The sequence below is a fragment of the Orbicella franksi genome, chromosome 7 (genome assembly GCF_964199315.1).
Source record: "Orbicella franksi chromosome 7, jaOrbFran1.1, whole genome shotgun sequence".
Taxonomy (NCBI): Eukaryota; Metazoa; Cnidaria; class Anthozoa; order Scleractinia; family Merulinidae; genus Orbicella; species Orbicella franksi.
Genome location: NC_138151.1, coordinates 7,687,769 through 7,706,242, shown reverse-complemented (window position 1 = coordinate 7,706,242; position 18,474 = coordinate 7,687,769). Strand labels below are relative to the sequence as shown.

Below are 18,474 nucleotides of genomic sequence, written 5' to 3'. Positions count from 1 at the left end.
CATTTTATGTACTGGATTATAATATCCTATACGCTATTGTTTCTAAGCACTTAATTACCCTTACTGAAGAAAAAACAAAAACAAAACTCGACCCTGTGCAGCACACTCAAATAGTTTAGTTTAGGTAATCGCATGGGACCGAGTAAAATTAAGGATTAATATCACTTGTGTTTTCAGAAGTTGCTGATATTCAGCACTTCTGAAAACACAAGTGATATTAATACTTAATTTTACGAGGACCCATTGCGATTACTTGTTAATGAAATAGAGGGAAAAATTACTGAATTGCTGAATGCGCTCTTGAGTAATCAGTCATAGGAAGCCATTTCAACTTTGAAAATACAAAGTTAGTGCTTCTTCAAACAAAGTTAAAGCGTTCAAAACGCTTTCAGTCACTCAGAATCTGATTCTTCGACAAAGATACGCTTGTATCCTCGCCTTATATCACTTGTGCTCTTCTGAACGGCATCATGCCCGGCGATATTCAAGGTTACGCTGCAGTGACTGAAACCGTAAACATAACCGGGAGCACACAAAGACGCACTGGAATACACCAATTAACCTGGAAGTTGCACGGAAACGAGGCTTTATAGCCCTCGCGAAAAATAATCAAAACAACGTGGCGAATGGAGAAGGGAAGTCAATCTCTCTTCTGAGGATATTCCCGGCGTCAGTGTGAGCGAAAAACAGATTGAGAAACTGACACTACAGCCAATTAAAATTCTGGCTCAAAAGTCGCCGTATAAATCAAAGTGGCAAAAAATGGAACATTTGGAAAAGTATATTTGCCGTCCTTCGATAGTCTCTCTAATATGCACAATAAACAATCTGTTCTCACTATTTTATTGCCTAAAAGAGCTTTAATCACGGTCGGTTTAGGGATAAGAATCTGAATGACATGAAAAGTGTAAAAATCTACGACTCTGACCCGGAGAATAGGTTTACTAAAGCTAAAGTAGCTTCAAGTAGCAAAGCTTATGAAGCAAGAGCTCGAAAGAACCTACCGAAGTAAACTTAAAAATTGTGCCGGATATCAGGAATATTGCGAGAAAGCACTTAAACAAATTTCCCACGGCTGATGCATTTTTCATTGATGACTTCAGTCTTCTTAATTTAAAGAACATCCAAAATTAATAATCGGTGTGACAGAATAAAAAGAAATCTTTTCAAAAGATGCTAAGGTAGAGTCTCAAACAAGACCACGATCTGTCCTCCAAGAATGGTATAAGCAAGGGTTCCGTACAGCGACAGCATCAAAGAGTTACAGGGTAGGATGCCATCACTAAGCTGATACGTCAGTGAAATCACCAACAAAATTATCAAAGACGTACTGCAGTGTAAATACGTCTAAGACGAATGAAATGTCTAAGATGTAAAATACGTCTAAGACGAATAAAATGTCTAAGATGTAAAATACGTCTAAAAGACTATCAGTCACATGCCGTGAAATCACATGCCACGAAATATCATGGCCTAGAAAATTAGCAACTATTAATGGACAAGTACACTGAAATAATGCACCAACAGGGATATACGAAGGTGCAAGTGACAAAATGCAGATTTTTCCCAGATCTGCCAGATGGGCTGGTTACAGACCCAAGTAAAAGCAATCTCCATGAAATCATTGAAGCTAAGAATGTCATTGTTATGGATGGTGAGACCCTGAAAGATTCCCTTATCAAATCAATATGCAAAATGTTTGATACTGGTTTAAAAGTAAACAAGACGATCTAAGATCGTAAGTTGGGCCGTAGCTACGAGTGTCGATCATTTGCGGTGCGCAGCGGTCTCTTTCCAATTTTACCGGCCAGTCGTTTAATTAAGTTGCCTGATGAGTGAGGTCGTTATCATTTCAGACCATACGAAGCAGGACTGTCACAATAAAAAGATGATTGCTCCTGAAGCATGAATTTTTGTGAAGCCTTCGTGTACTCCTCTGAGTTCATAATTGTCACCGAGAGGGTGAATAGTCTGGAAATACTGTGCTAAGCTCTGAATGGATGGTACTTCTAGTAGTACACATGTACCTGAGGTGTAGCTTCTACCATATTCGTCTCTTGCATGAGAATCAAATACCTTATAACTCCCATTATCAATATGATAGATACTGACACCAATACATTTTACTGTCAGAATAAATAAAGAATAATTTTGTGTCAAGAGTGATAATTTCAAAAGCCCTGTCTTTAGACATACTGTACTGATATCTCTCAATTACTGAATAACAATGATTTAGATTACCAGTGCAGCCTTCACTATAATTAAGCTGGTAAATTATTTTTCTCAGGCATATAGCGATCTCCAATCATTGACGGTAATTCTGCTTGCATTAAATACACCTGCCCTGTACATTGTGTCAGTGTTGAATACAATATTGATTACCATCTCCAAAATTTGTACCAGGTCTTTTTACAGCTATGCTCGGGCAGCTATGTATTCCTTTTATCTTCTTGTAAATCAAAGCACTCAAACTCATAGCAACACATTGGTTTCCAGCAACTTCACCAAAGTACATAGTGCCACCTTGATCATACGATGCCTTGATTGTTAGAGCAGGATCAATACTGTGTATAGGAGGCCCAGGATTTGTTTTAATATCATTACACAGAGTAGCACAATGACCTCTGTAGCTCGCATTCTTGAACACACTTGATGATGTATTACAGCTAAACAAAGGTAGGTATTTGCCCAAAGACTCTTTACAACTCAACGATTTTAGATTCACTGTTGACTGTGTAGAATGCCATTTCTTTCTCATCTTTTGTACAAACTTGATACTGTCATTATTGCTCCTAATCCATGTGATCAAAACTAAAAATCATAACCATTCAAAAGATTAGGTCAAGAATCTGGGATATGATAGATGATTGATATATAAACAACCTTGCCAAGGACTAAGTTTCTGCAGTTTCTCATTCGCGCGTTATCCGGAAAAGTGTTTCACCCAAATATATAGAGCTTTCCAAGGGGCACAAATATGGCGGACGTAAAGTACCAGAAACGTCTGTCATTGAGTTTTGCAATTGAAAAGAAAAGTTATTGCTCTAGAGTTTCAACACGTTGAAATTAATACTTCTTCTAGTGCAAGAATTGTTCAGTTAGCACAAACTAAAGCGATAACTCATCTTTTGACCCACGCCACAGCCTTCTCGGGCCGGCACTTAATGTTACGCAACGCAAAAGCTTGGAAACTCAAACGTGCTCTATTACAAAACGAAGAACCTTATCGAGCTAACACGTTGTAAAACGTCAAGTTCCTAAAGGGTCTTATATCTGATAAAACTAAAACCTCCTAAGAAAAGGAAATTTAAAAAATATATAAATATGACTAAGTCACATGAAACACATTCATTTGACACCATGCATGTTATAGGCGAATCTTTGCTGACGTCATTGTTTACATTTTTCCTCATTAAGATACAACTTTGCGCAGAGAAGGCATCATGTTAGACACGAATTGACTACAAACATTTAAAGAGCTTGTGAAACTTAGTAATTGGTGAAACTTTTGGCTCTTTGGGAGTAATATTCGAGGAGAAATTGGCTTTCAAAAACTGCAAAATTTCTGGGTGGCAAAAGTGCTAATGAGCTCATACATTCTTTGTAAAATTTTAAGTTTTTAAACCCGCGTCGGACAAAAAGTATTCAATACGTCGGGTTCAAATTCCTTGGGACAGTTAATCGTCCTGTGCTCTTTCAATATTCAGAACTAATGGTTTTGTAGCTCCATCAGAAACTGTAGCGCTTATGCTAATGAGGCAAATATTGCAAACAAAGATTCCCCTATTTGATACCGTGCAAACATTCCGCGCGAACATACTACACAGACGAAAGCAAAAATAGAAAAATAACAGCTGATAATGTTCTCTAGATCCGTTTGATCCGCGCGGAATGTTTGCACGGTATCAAATAGGGGAATCTTTGTTTGCAATATTTGCCTCATTAGCATAAGCGCTACAGTTTCTGATGGAGCTACAAAACCATGGTGACCTATTGCGTCACGAAAATGATAACAACGTGTTCAGCAATTATTTGGCAGTTTTGTGATACCATGGCTAATGCATCAAAAGTTAAAGAGTGGTTATAACGACCCATCAAAATCTAACTGCTGGAATCTGTTTTGAGCCACCTTAAATGTAAATTACGTTTAAGTTCACTCTCAGGAAAGCCACTTTTGCAGTCAAACATGCGATCTTTGTTGTTGTTTCCTAGAGTGTGATTACGACGCACCTTGTCTTTATCAGCATCTAAACCTTTCGTAAATGTTCTTCTGTCGTCTGTAGTGAATCTCTGTCCACATTTTCTGTTCATTGATAACTCATTTGATTTCTGGTTTGGTTCTAGTAAGGCCTTCGCTGAATCATTCGATTCTTTTGGTATTTTGAGTTGGCAGAACGACCTGTACCGGAATATACGCTTATTGACTACGCCATCTTTTAGAGTAGATCTACCGCGAACGGTGTATAGGTCTGTGTATTTGAACGTAGAAAAGATGGCACCATTTGTTAACATATTCAAAATATCTGTTCGTTTTGGCATCGAATTCAACATGGAGACCATCGTGGAAAGCAGGTTGAGCCTTTATTACGTGTCTGCGGTATTGCCCATTGCACGTGACTGAGCTTTGATACGAAATACGAGGGTAAATTGTATATATACTTCAGTTTATAAAGTACAATGTACAACAACTACTCTTTGTTACGACCAGACTTTAGAGTGCCCTGGATATAAATTGTTAAGAATTTTAATGAGCAAATTGTCTTTCACATAAAATGGTGGAAGGAGATGCTGAAGAATATTGAACAATTTATGATAAACATACTAGTGGAAATTGTAGATTAAAGAGTGCGTTCGAGTTTTGGTAGGTTTGGTATGTTAAAAAAGCAAAAATTCTAGGAACAGCATTTTGTGCCTGAGCTGTTAGGTATGCGTGAAATTGGCCTCCCTAGGCCTCCAGCAGGAGCGAAAACAAATGAATTGATCGCAAAGCACGTACATACGAGAGGGTTTGTTCTCGTTTATACATGTATTATGTAATATTAGTTACGACCGGTCAGTAAAAAACATGGACTGCAGTTGGTAGGCCGCCTTTAGTCCGCAGTCCGTGTTTTATACCTAGTAATTAATGCTTAGTCCACGTTTTATACCTAAGTCGGTGTTTTATACCCAATCCGTAGTCCGCAGTCGGCAGTCAATGTTTTATACTGACCGTGTAAATTGACAGAAACGATGTCTGTTCCGTCGGCATGCGAGACGATGTGCTTTTATTATCAAAACTAGACAATTATTCTGTTTACGAACACGACTTTGAATCGCCTTGGCTTTGGGAGAACAGCTACAGGGCATTTTCACTTCCGAAACAATGAAACGGAGGACATATTAATGTATCAAAGCAATCCTGTGGGAGTTGAACTCTTTTCATTTGTAAACACTTTCGTTGGGTTTATGTTACGTAATTTGCGCAAAGAAATCTAGGCCAGCGAAGTGAAACTACCGCAATATTGCACGACACTCGAAAAGTACATGTACGAACAAGGAGATGACGTCATTCGCCCCTGAAGAATTGGGGGGGGGGGGGCAAATCGGTCTCCATAGAAAGACACATACATAAAAACTCGAATTTTTCTGCATTACCCGATTAGCACTGCGTGCTCTCGAACGCAATGAGTTGGCTTACCTAAGGCTTAGAGATGGCCTTACAAGATGTGATTATTGCTCGAGCCAGACCAAATCATGTATATTAAATATCCAACAAGTTCGTCCACCTTTTAATGAGAGACAATCCAACTACTGCTAGCTTTTCTCTGGCAATGTTGAGTAAATTACAAAATAGTTTAAAAAGATTGGGAATCTGAGGTCACACAATGTAGGAAATCCTCAGTGAGGTCAAATTCAATGGTACTTTTATGTTATAATTTAGCAAATTATACACCAGACCATGTGCCTTCTATGTTACACCCTGTGCCAGAGAATAGACTATAAAATGTTTAAGCAAGCAATCGGAACGATGAAAAAAATCATCCTACGTTGCGTCGGCTTTTGCTTTTGTATTCTTCAGAAAATAGAACATGAAGCCATATAATGCACAATTTCAGTATGGTGAAAATCGCCAAATATTTCATTACCACTGATGAACAATATCATGTACTCTGTATACATTCACTACCAAATGACAAATTAAACCTTAGGTGTCGACAATTATGAGATGACTTTATTTCTGCACTCTATTCTGCATCTTATGTTTTCAAATTCACCCTAAAAACTTCAGGTAAATACTGCTTGAGGTGGCTTACTACAGTTTTGATGGATTATAACAACCCAACTTCTAACTCTTTTCAAAATGTTTCAAGATGTTTTTCCTTTCTCTATTTACTGTTTGCTTAAGTCTTTTGCCATTCTTTGTGAAACTTGAACAATTTAACGTCAACAAATGGCCAAATTGAACGACCGAGTACCTAAGGAGAGACTGGGTACTAGTAGATTAAATCACGTTTTTCTCAAAATCTACCCGTATGACCCACCTCAAAATTTCAGGAATAAGAAATTGGCTCTGATTTGACATTCATGCAAAGTAAAATAAAAATCTGTAAGACAGATTTTTCGCAAACTAAGAAAATGTGAAATGAAAAATAGCCCACAATCTGTCTTACAGATTTTTATTTATTTTCTTCGGTTTCTGCTTCGATTAATAGGGTTTGCGCAACAATTGTGTCCAACCTTTTTCTTTTTCATTAACATTTGCTTCAGACAAGTTGCTCTAACCCACATACACTCGAATTTCTTCCTTCTCCCCCAACATTTCGTCAGCCATTTTGATAGCTCGAGGGCTATTAAGCCTTGCTTGCATGAATTACAATAGGCCCTTTGCAGCTGGGGTCACATGACCAAGAAAATTTTCATATTATGGGCTATAACTTAAAGAATGCCAGAAATGGAAAGAGCGCATCGAAAATACTAAAATGGCCAAGTTTGAGGCCCCTGGCATTAAAGAGTAAGTTAATACGACAGCTTGAATTTTCGGAAAATTTAGAGGATTTGTATAGAAAATGTTGATGGAGAGCAAGACCTTGCTCTCCAACAACTTTTTCCATACAAATCTTCTTATTCTTTTAAAAATTCAGACTGTTGTAAAATCTCATTCCTTAATGATGGGGATCTCAAACTTGGCCATTTTGATATTTTCGACATGCTTTTTCCATTTCTGGCATTTGTTAAGTCATAACCCATAATTTTATGAAAAGTAGGTCACGTGATGGCTTAGCTGCAAAGGGCCTATTCAGAAATGAAAAACAAAATTGGGGGTCACGGACCTCGTTTCAGAGATAAAGAGTGTGGAAAGCTAGTCTGATTTTGAAAAATTGGCGGGCGTAAATCAGCATGGTCTCCACGGTTTTTAGCTTAAAATATAAAATATGAATCAACGGAGACAAACGATCCTAGTACTATTTTGTCTAAGTGAATCCGTTGCCTTAATAGTTCCAAATTTTGCCAGCGTTTTCATAAAATTTAACCCTTCAAGAGGCATTTGAAACCGCCGCACAGATAAACGAAGAGCTAAAAACAACGGAATTCGTTGGTGCATTTTGCAAAAAAATTCAAACTTCTAATCGATAGATTTTCTTCATTTTTTCGCTAAACGTAGAAAATCAGTAGGTAAAATGATCCATCAAAAGAAAAATAGGGGTCACCGAACGTCCACGATCGTTAAATCCAGACAAAGCTATAGCAATGTCCATCTGCCCTATATCATTGTTTATTTTATTACTTAGCGCGCGCTCGATGCATGTCGTGGCGTGTGAATTTGCGTGCGCAGTAAGGATGCGCAGGAACAATTAGCATGGCTTACTATAGACCACAAGTCGACCTTCTCTTAATCCTTAACTTACTTATCTCGCTCGAGCGAAGCGAGAGGGTAATCTTCGAGCGACGAAGTCACGAGGGCGAGCGCGAGCGACGTAAGTCGCGAGAGGTTAACTTGTTTCACTAGCAGGAATGTAAATCAGAACGTAAATTTTTGGCGCCAAAAACATGATTGACATCTCCATCAAAACGTTTACGAGTACTGTTCCCTAACTCAAATGAATTTATTTGTGTACAGTGCAGTATGTAGTCAGCAATATTGACAAACGCCAAAAGCTGTTCCATTGAGTAACACCTCCTGAAAAGACAAAACCGTGTTTAAACCGATCGGGAATTATTTGTTTTAGTCTAGATTAAACAACGATCGACCGGAGAGCTGCCTGACAAATGCTATAAACTTATGCAGATCTAGCTTATACCGACAAGAATCCGAATTGACTAAAGAAGACGGAATTAATTAGTCGGGGAGAACTTAACTTCTGTAAAGCTCTCTTGATTAAATAACGTTGAGAATCGAAGTCGCAACGAACGGCAAAGAATAAAAGCTGTTCCCAAAAGTGGTTAATCGATCGACGACATCATCGACGACTGCTTTCAACACGGTAAAACGGCCGAGGCAAATTTGCTGCGATGCCCCTAAAACTGCAACAATTACACAAACTGCAGGAACGGCTCTGTTCTTCTTGGAAAGATCCAGACTTAATTCTCTCAAACGATCCGGATCACGCAGGAGCTCAGATCGCGTCCGTAAGTAAACAAACACGTATTGGTCGGATAAATAGCCTTCCACTGCTTTCCCCTAACCTGTCCTTCTGGATACCATATTCAATTGCTTCCATAAAATTTGTCACTTAGTATATCCCAGAACAAAAGCTAAATGAAAAAGACTTTTATAGTACTTAAACTCAGCAGACATTTTCTCTGCGAGTTGTGTCGTTGATCGCGCGCGACGTCATGACGTATAGTCAGTACTTGTTTGTTCATTGGTTAATGTGTATTTACGTCACCGGTGAAAAAATCCACCGGTAATTTTGGCGCGCTGCAAGTTGGAAAAGTCCTTTCCATCGGCGAAAGCAACAGGCCAGGGAACAATTATTGGAAAGGACTTTTAGAAAGTCTACGCTTACTACAGGTTTTCCGAGACTCAGTAGCGCGCGCTTCGATTGCCTGCCAGACGTCAGTGTTAGTATTAGCGATAGTTTCAAACTTCTTTCAAACATGTGTTTAAGCCTAGGGCCAATAAAATATGACAGAAAAGGTCCATAAACAACCGGTAAGAGAACTTTAATTTACTCCTGGTTTCTCGCACACGATAAATGGTGTTACATGAGCGGGCGCATAAATAAAGGGCATGCGCAGTTCAATTCTCGTCCAAGGTTGTAAAAGCAAGTCTTTCATAGCGGATTGCTCGAAAACCTACGGTACAACCCATGATGAAATTTTCACAGTTGATTTTTAGGGGTGAATCGCGTTTAGAGCCAAAATTTAAAAAAAAAATCTGTAAGACAGATTTTGAGCTATTTTTGATTTCACATTTTCTTAGTTTACGAAAAATCTGTCTTACAGATTTTTATTGTACTTTGCATGAATGTAAAATCAGAACCAATTTCTTATTCCTGAAATTTTGAGGTGGGGTCATACAGGTGGATTTTGAAAAAACGTCATTTAATCTACTAGTGCCCAGCCTCTCCGTACGTACTCGGTCATTCATTTTCGCCATTGGTTGACGATTAAATTGTTCAAGTTTCACCTAGAATGGTAAAAGACTTATGCAAACAGTAAATTCTGCTTCTCTCGTTCGTCTCCTGAGTCGTAATCGTCAAACTCTTGGACAGATGCGTGGCCTGTGATATTCTTTATTTCATACTTCGTGCTACCAGAACTTATCAGCTTCTTTACCACGGTTTTCCTTGCACTATGGCTGGTCAAACTCTTCTCGGGGTACAGGATCCCTCAGCGGTGAGTTCTTTTGCATGTTTTTCATGATTGTGTTTATGGTGTTCTTTCCCATTGGGGTTTTCTTGAACCAAACGCTTGAAACTGGTTGTCGATGACATTGAGGTAAAACGGACCGCTTTTCTCCATTTCGCTTGGTCGCTTCTCCAGAAATCGTTTAAACAACATGACGGGTCACCCTTCCTCGCTCCCTGTGGCAAACATTTTGGGGGTGACTAGTCTGGTTTTCACGCTAAGTACTCCCTGTCTCGTCTTAGATGGACCTTCGGCAAAAGTTAGAAATTCGTTTCCGTCGTCGTCGCGTTGTAAAGTGAAATCTTCAACTTTCATTTGGTGGTGTTCTTGTCGCCCTCGTAGGCCAAAGTGCTGAGTGAGCAGCCACCACATGGTGTTAAGTAGAACTCGTGGAGTTCCTCCCCCAAGCTGGCCGTTCTGCCAGAAGACTTCTTCCTCTTCTTTTGACAAACGGTTTGGTCGCTTTCCTTTGCCTTGCTCTTCCAGTTTCCTGGCCTTCCCTTCCAGGACTTTTCTGGAGTTAAGAAACTCCCTATCTCGGATGATGGACTTTGGATAGGTTTTTGATTTTAGACATCTCTCCAGTGATGTCTGCATTACTTTCAGGCAGTCGGGCTCGTAGTCATCCCCGTTTTCTTTTCCTAACTCAGCATAAAACTGCGACAGTGTTTGGTCCAGGACATCGCTCTCGTACTCTTCTAAATTTAATTGGAAGTTTTTTTCATTCGCCCACTTTTTGAAAACGCTCTTCCAGTATTCCGAGCTTTTCTTCGTGTTTCATTTTCTCTTGTCTTTCAATTCTTCGACATATTTCTCGTCAACTATCTCGAAACGAGACGCCATTGTTACAGATTCTTGATAGCATAAGCCGTTGCTAGGAAACCTGAGGACCAATCGTTAGCGAGTAATTTTGCCCTCTTTACAAGCAATATTAAGAAAAAAAATACCCCCTTCATTGACCAATCAGCATTCAGTAATTTTGCCATCTATGCGAATGGGCTCTGCTCTCTTCTTTCATCAGCACTGCGGAAGCGACCGACTGAGAAGTCCTCTCGTCTTTGTTCAGCACTGGAAAAGCTTCTGCTTCTATAAGCTTCCCCTCTTTGTTCACTCACGGAGTGATCTTTGTGCAGGGGGGTTCTCTCGCTCGATGTCTGTGCCGATTTGTAGGAGCGACTGGAAGCGAAGTCCTGTCGTCTTTGTTCAGCACTGGAAGAGTTGCTGCTTCCAGTACCTTCTCTTCCTCTTTGTTCATCCATGGGCTGATATTTTTGCAAGAGGTCTTCTAGTTGCTTTGGTTTCGGTTGATACTCAAACTTCTGTCCTTTCTTCCTTGGATCAAAGAAATGCAGCAGTGCCTCTTCGTGAATCTCTCGGTGTTGTTTGTTCCAAGAAAAGATGAAGCTGCTCCTTCCATCTAAAAATTCTTCATTAAACTGCGAGGATATCTTCTTCCGGGCCCATCGTGAAATAATGACTCGCTCTTTCTCGTCTTCACTCCTGTAGTTGTCATCCCCTCCAATGATGATAATGACTTTCCCTCCTACGGAGAAAAAAAATCACAAATTCCAGTTCTCAATATAAAATAGAAAAACAAACCAGGGCATTTTTGCGGGTTCAATTTATCCACTATTCTCCCGACGTCGACATTCAACCGAAACTTTCATATTATGAATTGGTATTTCAGAGTTGTGAATTTCGCCCTAGATCCGACTTGTGCGTTTTGTAAGTTTGTTTGTTTCTCTTTTAGTTTCATAAAAATATCGAAACAAGCTTATAGTCAGGGCTGACACAGACTACTGTGCGCTTAGAGCAACTTGTTTTTTCTAACTTATATTCAATCTATCATATAAAGCTGACATTATTTCTTAATTACTAACTTAGATAGACAGATAGTAGATAGATAGATAGCCTTTATTTCAACATGATAAGTTTTAACGCTAAAAGCTTGTGGGGTCGTGTATAAAATAAAAGAAAGACCTAATAACAATGTATTATTATATGGCTGTGTCTCACAAGGACTGGGAACTACCGAATTCACGAATTTGATTGGCAGAAATCGATATTGACCGCGGTCTAGATTTTCCCATCTAGACCGGCATCTAGACCGGTTTCATTTTGCGTTGAAAATGTAGCAAACTAAAATACAAAAATGTTTACCATTTTCTTTTATTTTCTTCTCAATCACTTATGTAAGTGCCAAAAAGCCTGACGACAAAAAAAAAAGTAAAGAGGACGAGCAAATTTCGGCAGGTTTAAGTTAAGCTCATCGCCGTTCGCGAGCAAAATGTCAGCAAACCAGTTACTTTAAACGAATTAAATTTTTCTTCTTCGCCATATAATAAACATCTTATTACCGAGCTAAGTCGGCCTGTATGGGAGAATCTTGACCTCCGTCGCGTGTACAGACCTCACTGCGTTCGGTCTGTACTCACGACCTCGGTCAAGATTCTCCCATACAGACCTCCAGCTCGGTTAATAAGAGCTAAATAATAAATAAAAATCAAAACCTACTGGCCAGCGTATTGTAAAATTCCCGCTAATTTGACTCCCACGCGGAGGATAAAAAAAATATAAATTGTTTATTCATTCCCATGATCCGTCAACTTCTAGAAATAAGTATCCAAACAGACCAGGAGCCATAATCGGGGACGGAGACCGTAAGCGCGCGCCATTTCAAGTATTGGGGCTGTCCCCATGATATGGGACAATAATTCTATTTTTAGAACAAATTGCGCCATCGCCTGCGACACACGCGCGTACATGCTGCGAGGATTTCTGCGGATGTCGCGCGGGGGAAATGGCGTCCGAAATTCCCGAAATTTTTCATGTTTTTGGCCCACAACTCAACGCGTTTACGTCTGTTGGAATTTTGCTTAATTAAGTATTTTCGTCGTAAGCTGCTCCAGTTTGAGTGAAGTAAGACCGTGTCGAATTTAGGTATGTTCCACTTTAAGCTTATATATATATCGCTGACCAAGTTGTGTTCCGACGGATGCTATTTTACATGAGCTATATATTACCCCACTTTAAATTTCACATATGTTGAAGATTAACAGCTTTTCCATTACACAGCAAAAAACTAGCTGGATATATTTAGATATAGCAGAGCTTCAGGACTTCATGGTTTCCTAGCTCCTCTTACCACACGCTTGCGAGGAATTTGCCAGTCTATCGCGACCGAAAAGTAAACAAAATGATTGCTAGTTTGAGTTTCGCCTGAATTGTAAGCAACGCTTGATGTTTCATCAAGGCCCAATAACTTTACGTCCGTAGATACTGCTCAGTTTTATTTGTGTAAAAATCCAGTAAATTCTCTGTTGTCGATGAATGAGAGCGCCCGCCAATGCGTGTTTTGTACAGTCAGTAAACATGATAAATTGTACTTCCGCCGCACTTTCGTGTGAAAGCGTTCATCGAACTCAAACAATAACTCTATAGTTTTTAAATATGTTTAAGATTGATAAATATTTGAGAACATATTAAAAGCTAAGCTGGAAATATGTGAATAAAGCAGAAATAATCAGCAAAGTTACAATGACACTTTCTTTAATCAACTTCGAATAACGATTTCGATTTTGTTGATCGAGTTATCAAAACTCCTTGTCTATTTTCATTTTCCCAGTGTAAAACTTCACTATGCTTATGTTGAAGAAACACACATGATGTTAGTAGCCTTTTCTGCGTTCGTGAAATTTGTTGCAGCATCTCAGCAGAAAAGATAACGAAAGAAATCTTTGTCAAGATTTGTTGACAATTGAAAACACCGACTCGGACTTGAAAGTGCGCGAGCTGCACTATGCAAATGAGCTAATTGTACGCGTCAGACTTTCCTTTCAAAAACTTTTACGAACTCACCCTGAAACTCACCAAACAAGCAGAAGCAATAAGAAACCATCAAAACAGGTTTTGGTTATGATTTACCATTGTCTGAGAAACTCACAAATTAACTCGATACCAGAGTATAGAGTTTTCTTGCTATATTCTTAAGTCAGAACAAACGCAAAAACATACGCGCCAGCTTACAACAAGCGCGAGCAGACCTTATTATTCATTCCCAGCGCGAGATTGAAGTCTTATTTTCGACCCTGAAAAACCCACCTTTCCGTTAGCTCAGAGCATAAAACTACATATAAGCGCCCTGGTTCGTATTCCCTGCCTTATTCCATGCCATCACGGTGAAAAATACGCAAGAGAATCTCGCAACTCTCACCATTTGATCACGCAACGTGACAGCATCCACGCGAGAGCCCCCGACATGTGCGTGGATCCGCGCGGATATATGACGTCAGGATGGCGCAATTTGTTCTAAAAATAGAAAAATTGTCCCATATCATAGGTGCGCGCGGATCCTAAGACTTACGGTCTCCGTCCCCGATTATGGCTCCTGAACAGACTTATTAGTCTACATGATCTTGAAAACGAAAAGAAAAATAAACGAAAGAAGAGAAATTAAAAGAAAACAATCTGATTAGCTTATACAAGGAGTTATGGGTAACTCTAATTTCTCACATGGCAGAAAGTAAATAGTATATGGGCCCACGGCTTTCGTTCAAAACTAGAATGAGTAATTACGGAAAGGGGATCTTCCCTACAATACAATAAAGGGTCGCCGTTTGTTAAGTACAAAGGGTCATTCTCGATTTATGTTAAAGCTATGTTCACACTCCCGAGCCCCAGTCCTATTCTCAACCTTGTATGTTACTTGGGTACTTGTAGTATCAGTGTCTGAACACAACACTTTTTTGTTCCGGATCTCAGGAACCAGTGTTCGGGCACCAAGTGTGAATACAGTCTACTAAGGCATGTATTTATATCTGGTAACATATCTATCACAAGTTCTTGTTTGGCCACTGGAGTTACAATGAATAGTTTTATACCCCACAAAGCGGCGCGGGATGAGGGACTTGGATGTTACAAATTACGTGTTCGGTTGCTCAAGTTGAACGAGACATTGCCTAATTTTAACATAACGAGGAATGAGCATAACATAAAAAGTCTCTGCAATCTTTGCGAGAACTAAAACATGGACTCTACTTCGTCCAGATTGATCAAGCACTTGGCCTAACAATGTTTAACAAGAGATTTATGGCACTAATTACTTTCACTTTATATCGATCCCCTTTAGGGCAAGAATATAAGTCAAGTCATACTTTTGGCTAATTTTCAAGTAATTTCGACGGTCACCCCAAAACGCAGACGATGCAGACTGCAGACTGCAGATCGTGCAGACTGAGAGCTTTCTTTCTTACAGTAGTCTTTGCATTTACCTCCGACTCACATTTTTCGATTCTAATGACAAAATATTATTCAATTCATCCAAATGTTTGTTATTTCAGTCCACAGGCCGCACAAGCTCTGTAAGTGATTGTGTATTCAAGCGATACCCTTTGTTTGGGAAACTCCCTTCAGTCCTAAATTTACTAACATAAAGCTTTTAAATAACTGTATGTAGAAGTAAACTCCACTTACCTCAAGTTAGGGTGTTCTTTGTGACTTTCTTAAAATTTGGGCGGAAATTAGGGAGTTAAAGCAAACCGCATTCAGGACTACGGCAATGGCAACTTTAATACATACATACATACACATGCATACATACATAAACTTTACTTAAGTGTCAATAAGCATTTAGCTCTAAGCTAAGAGCTAATTGGGGACACAATTAAAAGCTAAAAATTGAACAATAAAAAAGGTTTAGAAATTTAAATAAAATATACAATTCACTATAAAAGAACTGTAACCTATTTTCTAATTGTAACTTATTAACGGTATGAAATTTGTTAAAATATAAATAATTTAAGGGAGACTAAAATCAGAAGTCTTGGTCAGGACTGGCACGTTTGGAAATTGCAGCTCCTGTCCAACAATCCTGTTATGTTCAGTACACGAACTGCGCCTTTGAATGCCTCTGTTTTTTTTGTTTGTTTGTTTGTTTGTTTTTTGCTTCAATAGCTGTGTTCAGGGCGTTATAATTCTTGGTACATTTCTTAGCCGTCTTCTACAAAACAACTGAACGAAAAAAAGACCAAATGCTGCGTATTCTAGAGAACGTGAACCACGACGGCCAGTTTTGAAATTTCTTCGGCAAATTTTGACCCTGTCTTTATACGTATTGAGTTTTGGATAGCACTAACAGCAAAAGACAAACTGAATGAATCTGTTGAATCTCAAGAAAAATCCATGGTTTAATAAAAATTCATTTTTACCCACGTTGTCCTTGGGGCTGCCGCCGTCGTTGCTTAGACTCACTAGCTTCCATTTAAGACGGGTTTGTTGCTGACGGGTTTTTTCGATTTCGTTACGTTGGTCGTTCTTACCCCTTATGAAACGAAGAAAGGCCGGTGATTTGCCTACGCAACACAAAGAAACTTACAGAATAGCCCTAAGAACACCACAGCCCTCTAGTAATTCAAGATAAATTAACCATTGCATCAAGTCATCTCAGCGATCATAGAGCGAATTTAGGAGACATTTCAAATATTCGGTTTTCAGTTATCTTCCCTTGCGTCCAACGGCCGTTTGAAACATCTCATTAAATTCCGTACTCTAGGAGTATGCCGAGGTAGGTAAAGTTTATTTCTACTTTAATAGCTTTATTTTAGCTATAGCAAATTTAGAACTAAAGAAAGTTTCCCACACAAAGTCAATTCAACAAATACATTCCATATTATGTTGCCAGTTCGTTGTGCAACATCAAATTTGCCATTGAATTAAAACAGTCATGCAACGAGCTTGCGCGGCCTGACGACAAATATAAGCAAACATTCGGATATATCGATCAGTATTTTGGAACTAGAACCGCAAAAATGTGAGTCAAAAGTAAACTCGAAAACTAGTGTCAGAAAAAAAAGTACTTAGTCTGCATGGTCTGCAGTCTGCATGTTCTGCGATTTTTAAACGTTTGAGTTCTTAAAATTGGTAGAGTAAGGAAATCTACCCAGTAATAGTACTTCCACCTCAATACTCACCCGTTGCTTCCAGCAAAGCTGTGTAGATATTTGCGTAACTGATTCCAGCGTTGTCTTCGTTGATCGAAAGCCCAGATTCGTGTGCATGGACAACAAAAAAGGCCATGTCCATGTGTAGTTTGGGAATGGTGTTGGTGGTCACGTCAGACATCTGACCAAGCGAGAAATAGTGCTTCTCCACGACTGGGTCAAAGCCGAGTTTTGGTTTCATTGCTGTTAACAGATTTACGGCGGCGTCTAGTTTGTAGGTATGGCCACAGTTGAAAAGATGTAACTTTCTACTTTGTTTAGCATTGTTGGAGTCGCTGAATAAACTGTCCTCTGTTCTTTGTTCTGTAATGGGCTGATCCTCCTTCATGAAGTTTCTCGGTCTCGATGGCTGTACTGATTTGTCTTCCACTCGATTTCTTTCAGGTTTGGACACACTGTCTGGCAGCGGCTTTTGGACTTCAGCTATGGAACAAAAAAACGAGTTTTGTTTAAATGGTACATTTTAAAAGTCTGGGGCCCGTTGCTCGAAAGCCCCGGAAACATTTCGGGCCCGTAAAGCCATAGCGAAATCTCGAACCTTACGATTACAGAACTGTTTTATTCACATATTCTTAATATAAAGAGAAGTTCCCTTCATACAAGAAGTTTCAGGCGTATACATTTCTCCGTTTTTAGATACAGATAAAAATGGCTTTACGGGCCCGAAAAGTTTCCGGGGCTTTCGAGAAACGGGCCCCTGGTCTATCACAGCCCAAGCCGCTAACTAATTGAGTCTGTAACCCTCCTCTCGATTCCTCTGAGCTCCAGATTCTCCTTGTGAGAATTTTCGTAAGAGCGTAGTTCTGAATTTAAATCTTCGAGTGTTTTTTTCGAATTCCATGACCAGATTTTTTCAGGCTAATATGCTGACCTGCTTTTATTCACAATGAGGGCCAAGACGTTATCAGTTTAACTAATTTCAAATGCCACCCTTCGTACTAACCGACCGACCGACCCTAACAAACTGGAAATGGTTGACACTAAACTGATTACCACTAAGTCAGAGTCGGCGAACAAATAACTTATAAACACTCCTCTAACCTTTCAGCTTAGTTCTATCAATGCTAGAAGGAGGCGATTCTTTAGGTTTGGCCCCTTGCTTTGGTCTTCGCCTTGGCTTTGGCTCCTCGCTGTTTGAAGTTTGAAGTTTATCTAAGAAAAGCACAAGAAAGAATTTTAGTCAGCACGTCTACCCAACCCCTCCACTGTCGACTGTAACACGAGTGTGTCTTTGAAGGAGAGACCTGATACGTAATTCAAGAGTCCATTCTTCTAGCCCATTCGAATAGTCCCCTCACAGAGAAAATTCTCAGAACAATAACTTCTTGTTATGAGATTTTGACAACGCATCAATTCGGAATTCTAAAACTACCAGTTTTGCCTGGGATAACCCATTCCCAGTTCCCAGTTCCCAGTCCCAGTCGTTAAACACATGCCTCACAGTCTGCACGAATCCCCGGCGGCGACACATTACAGCCAAGAATGGCCAATTCCTGGAAAAAATGACAGATGCTTACAGTTTTACAGATCTACGAGAACAAGAACATTGTTATTTTATACAGAGCTTAATCAGGCTTTGAGCAATCTCTCATATCATTTTCAAACTGGAAATATTATTTTGTAATTTCATAAAATATGGAAAACA

The 18,474-nt window shown here is 39.4% G+C and overlaps 1 protein-coding gene across 1 annotated transcript in view; it reads right to left on the bottom strand.

Annotated features, from left to right (window-relative positions):
• Nucleotides 1-18,474, bottom strand: part of LOC145493298 (uncharacterized) — an 86,789-nt gene that overhangs the window by 49,026 nt on the left and 19,289 nt on the right. The window contains exon 5 of the mRNA XM_081472731.1: nucleotides 17,871-17,981. Coding sequence (XP_081328857.1) covers nucleotides 17,871-17,981 — 111 coding nt within the window. The remainder of the gene's footprint in view (nucleotides 1-17,870; nucleotides 17,982-18,474) is intronic.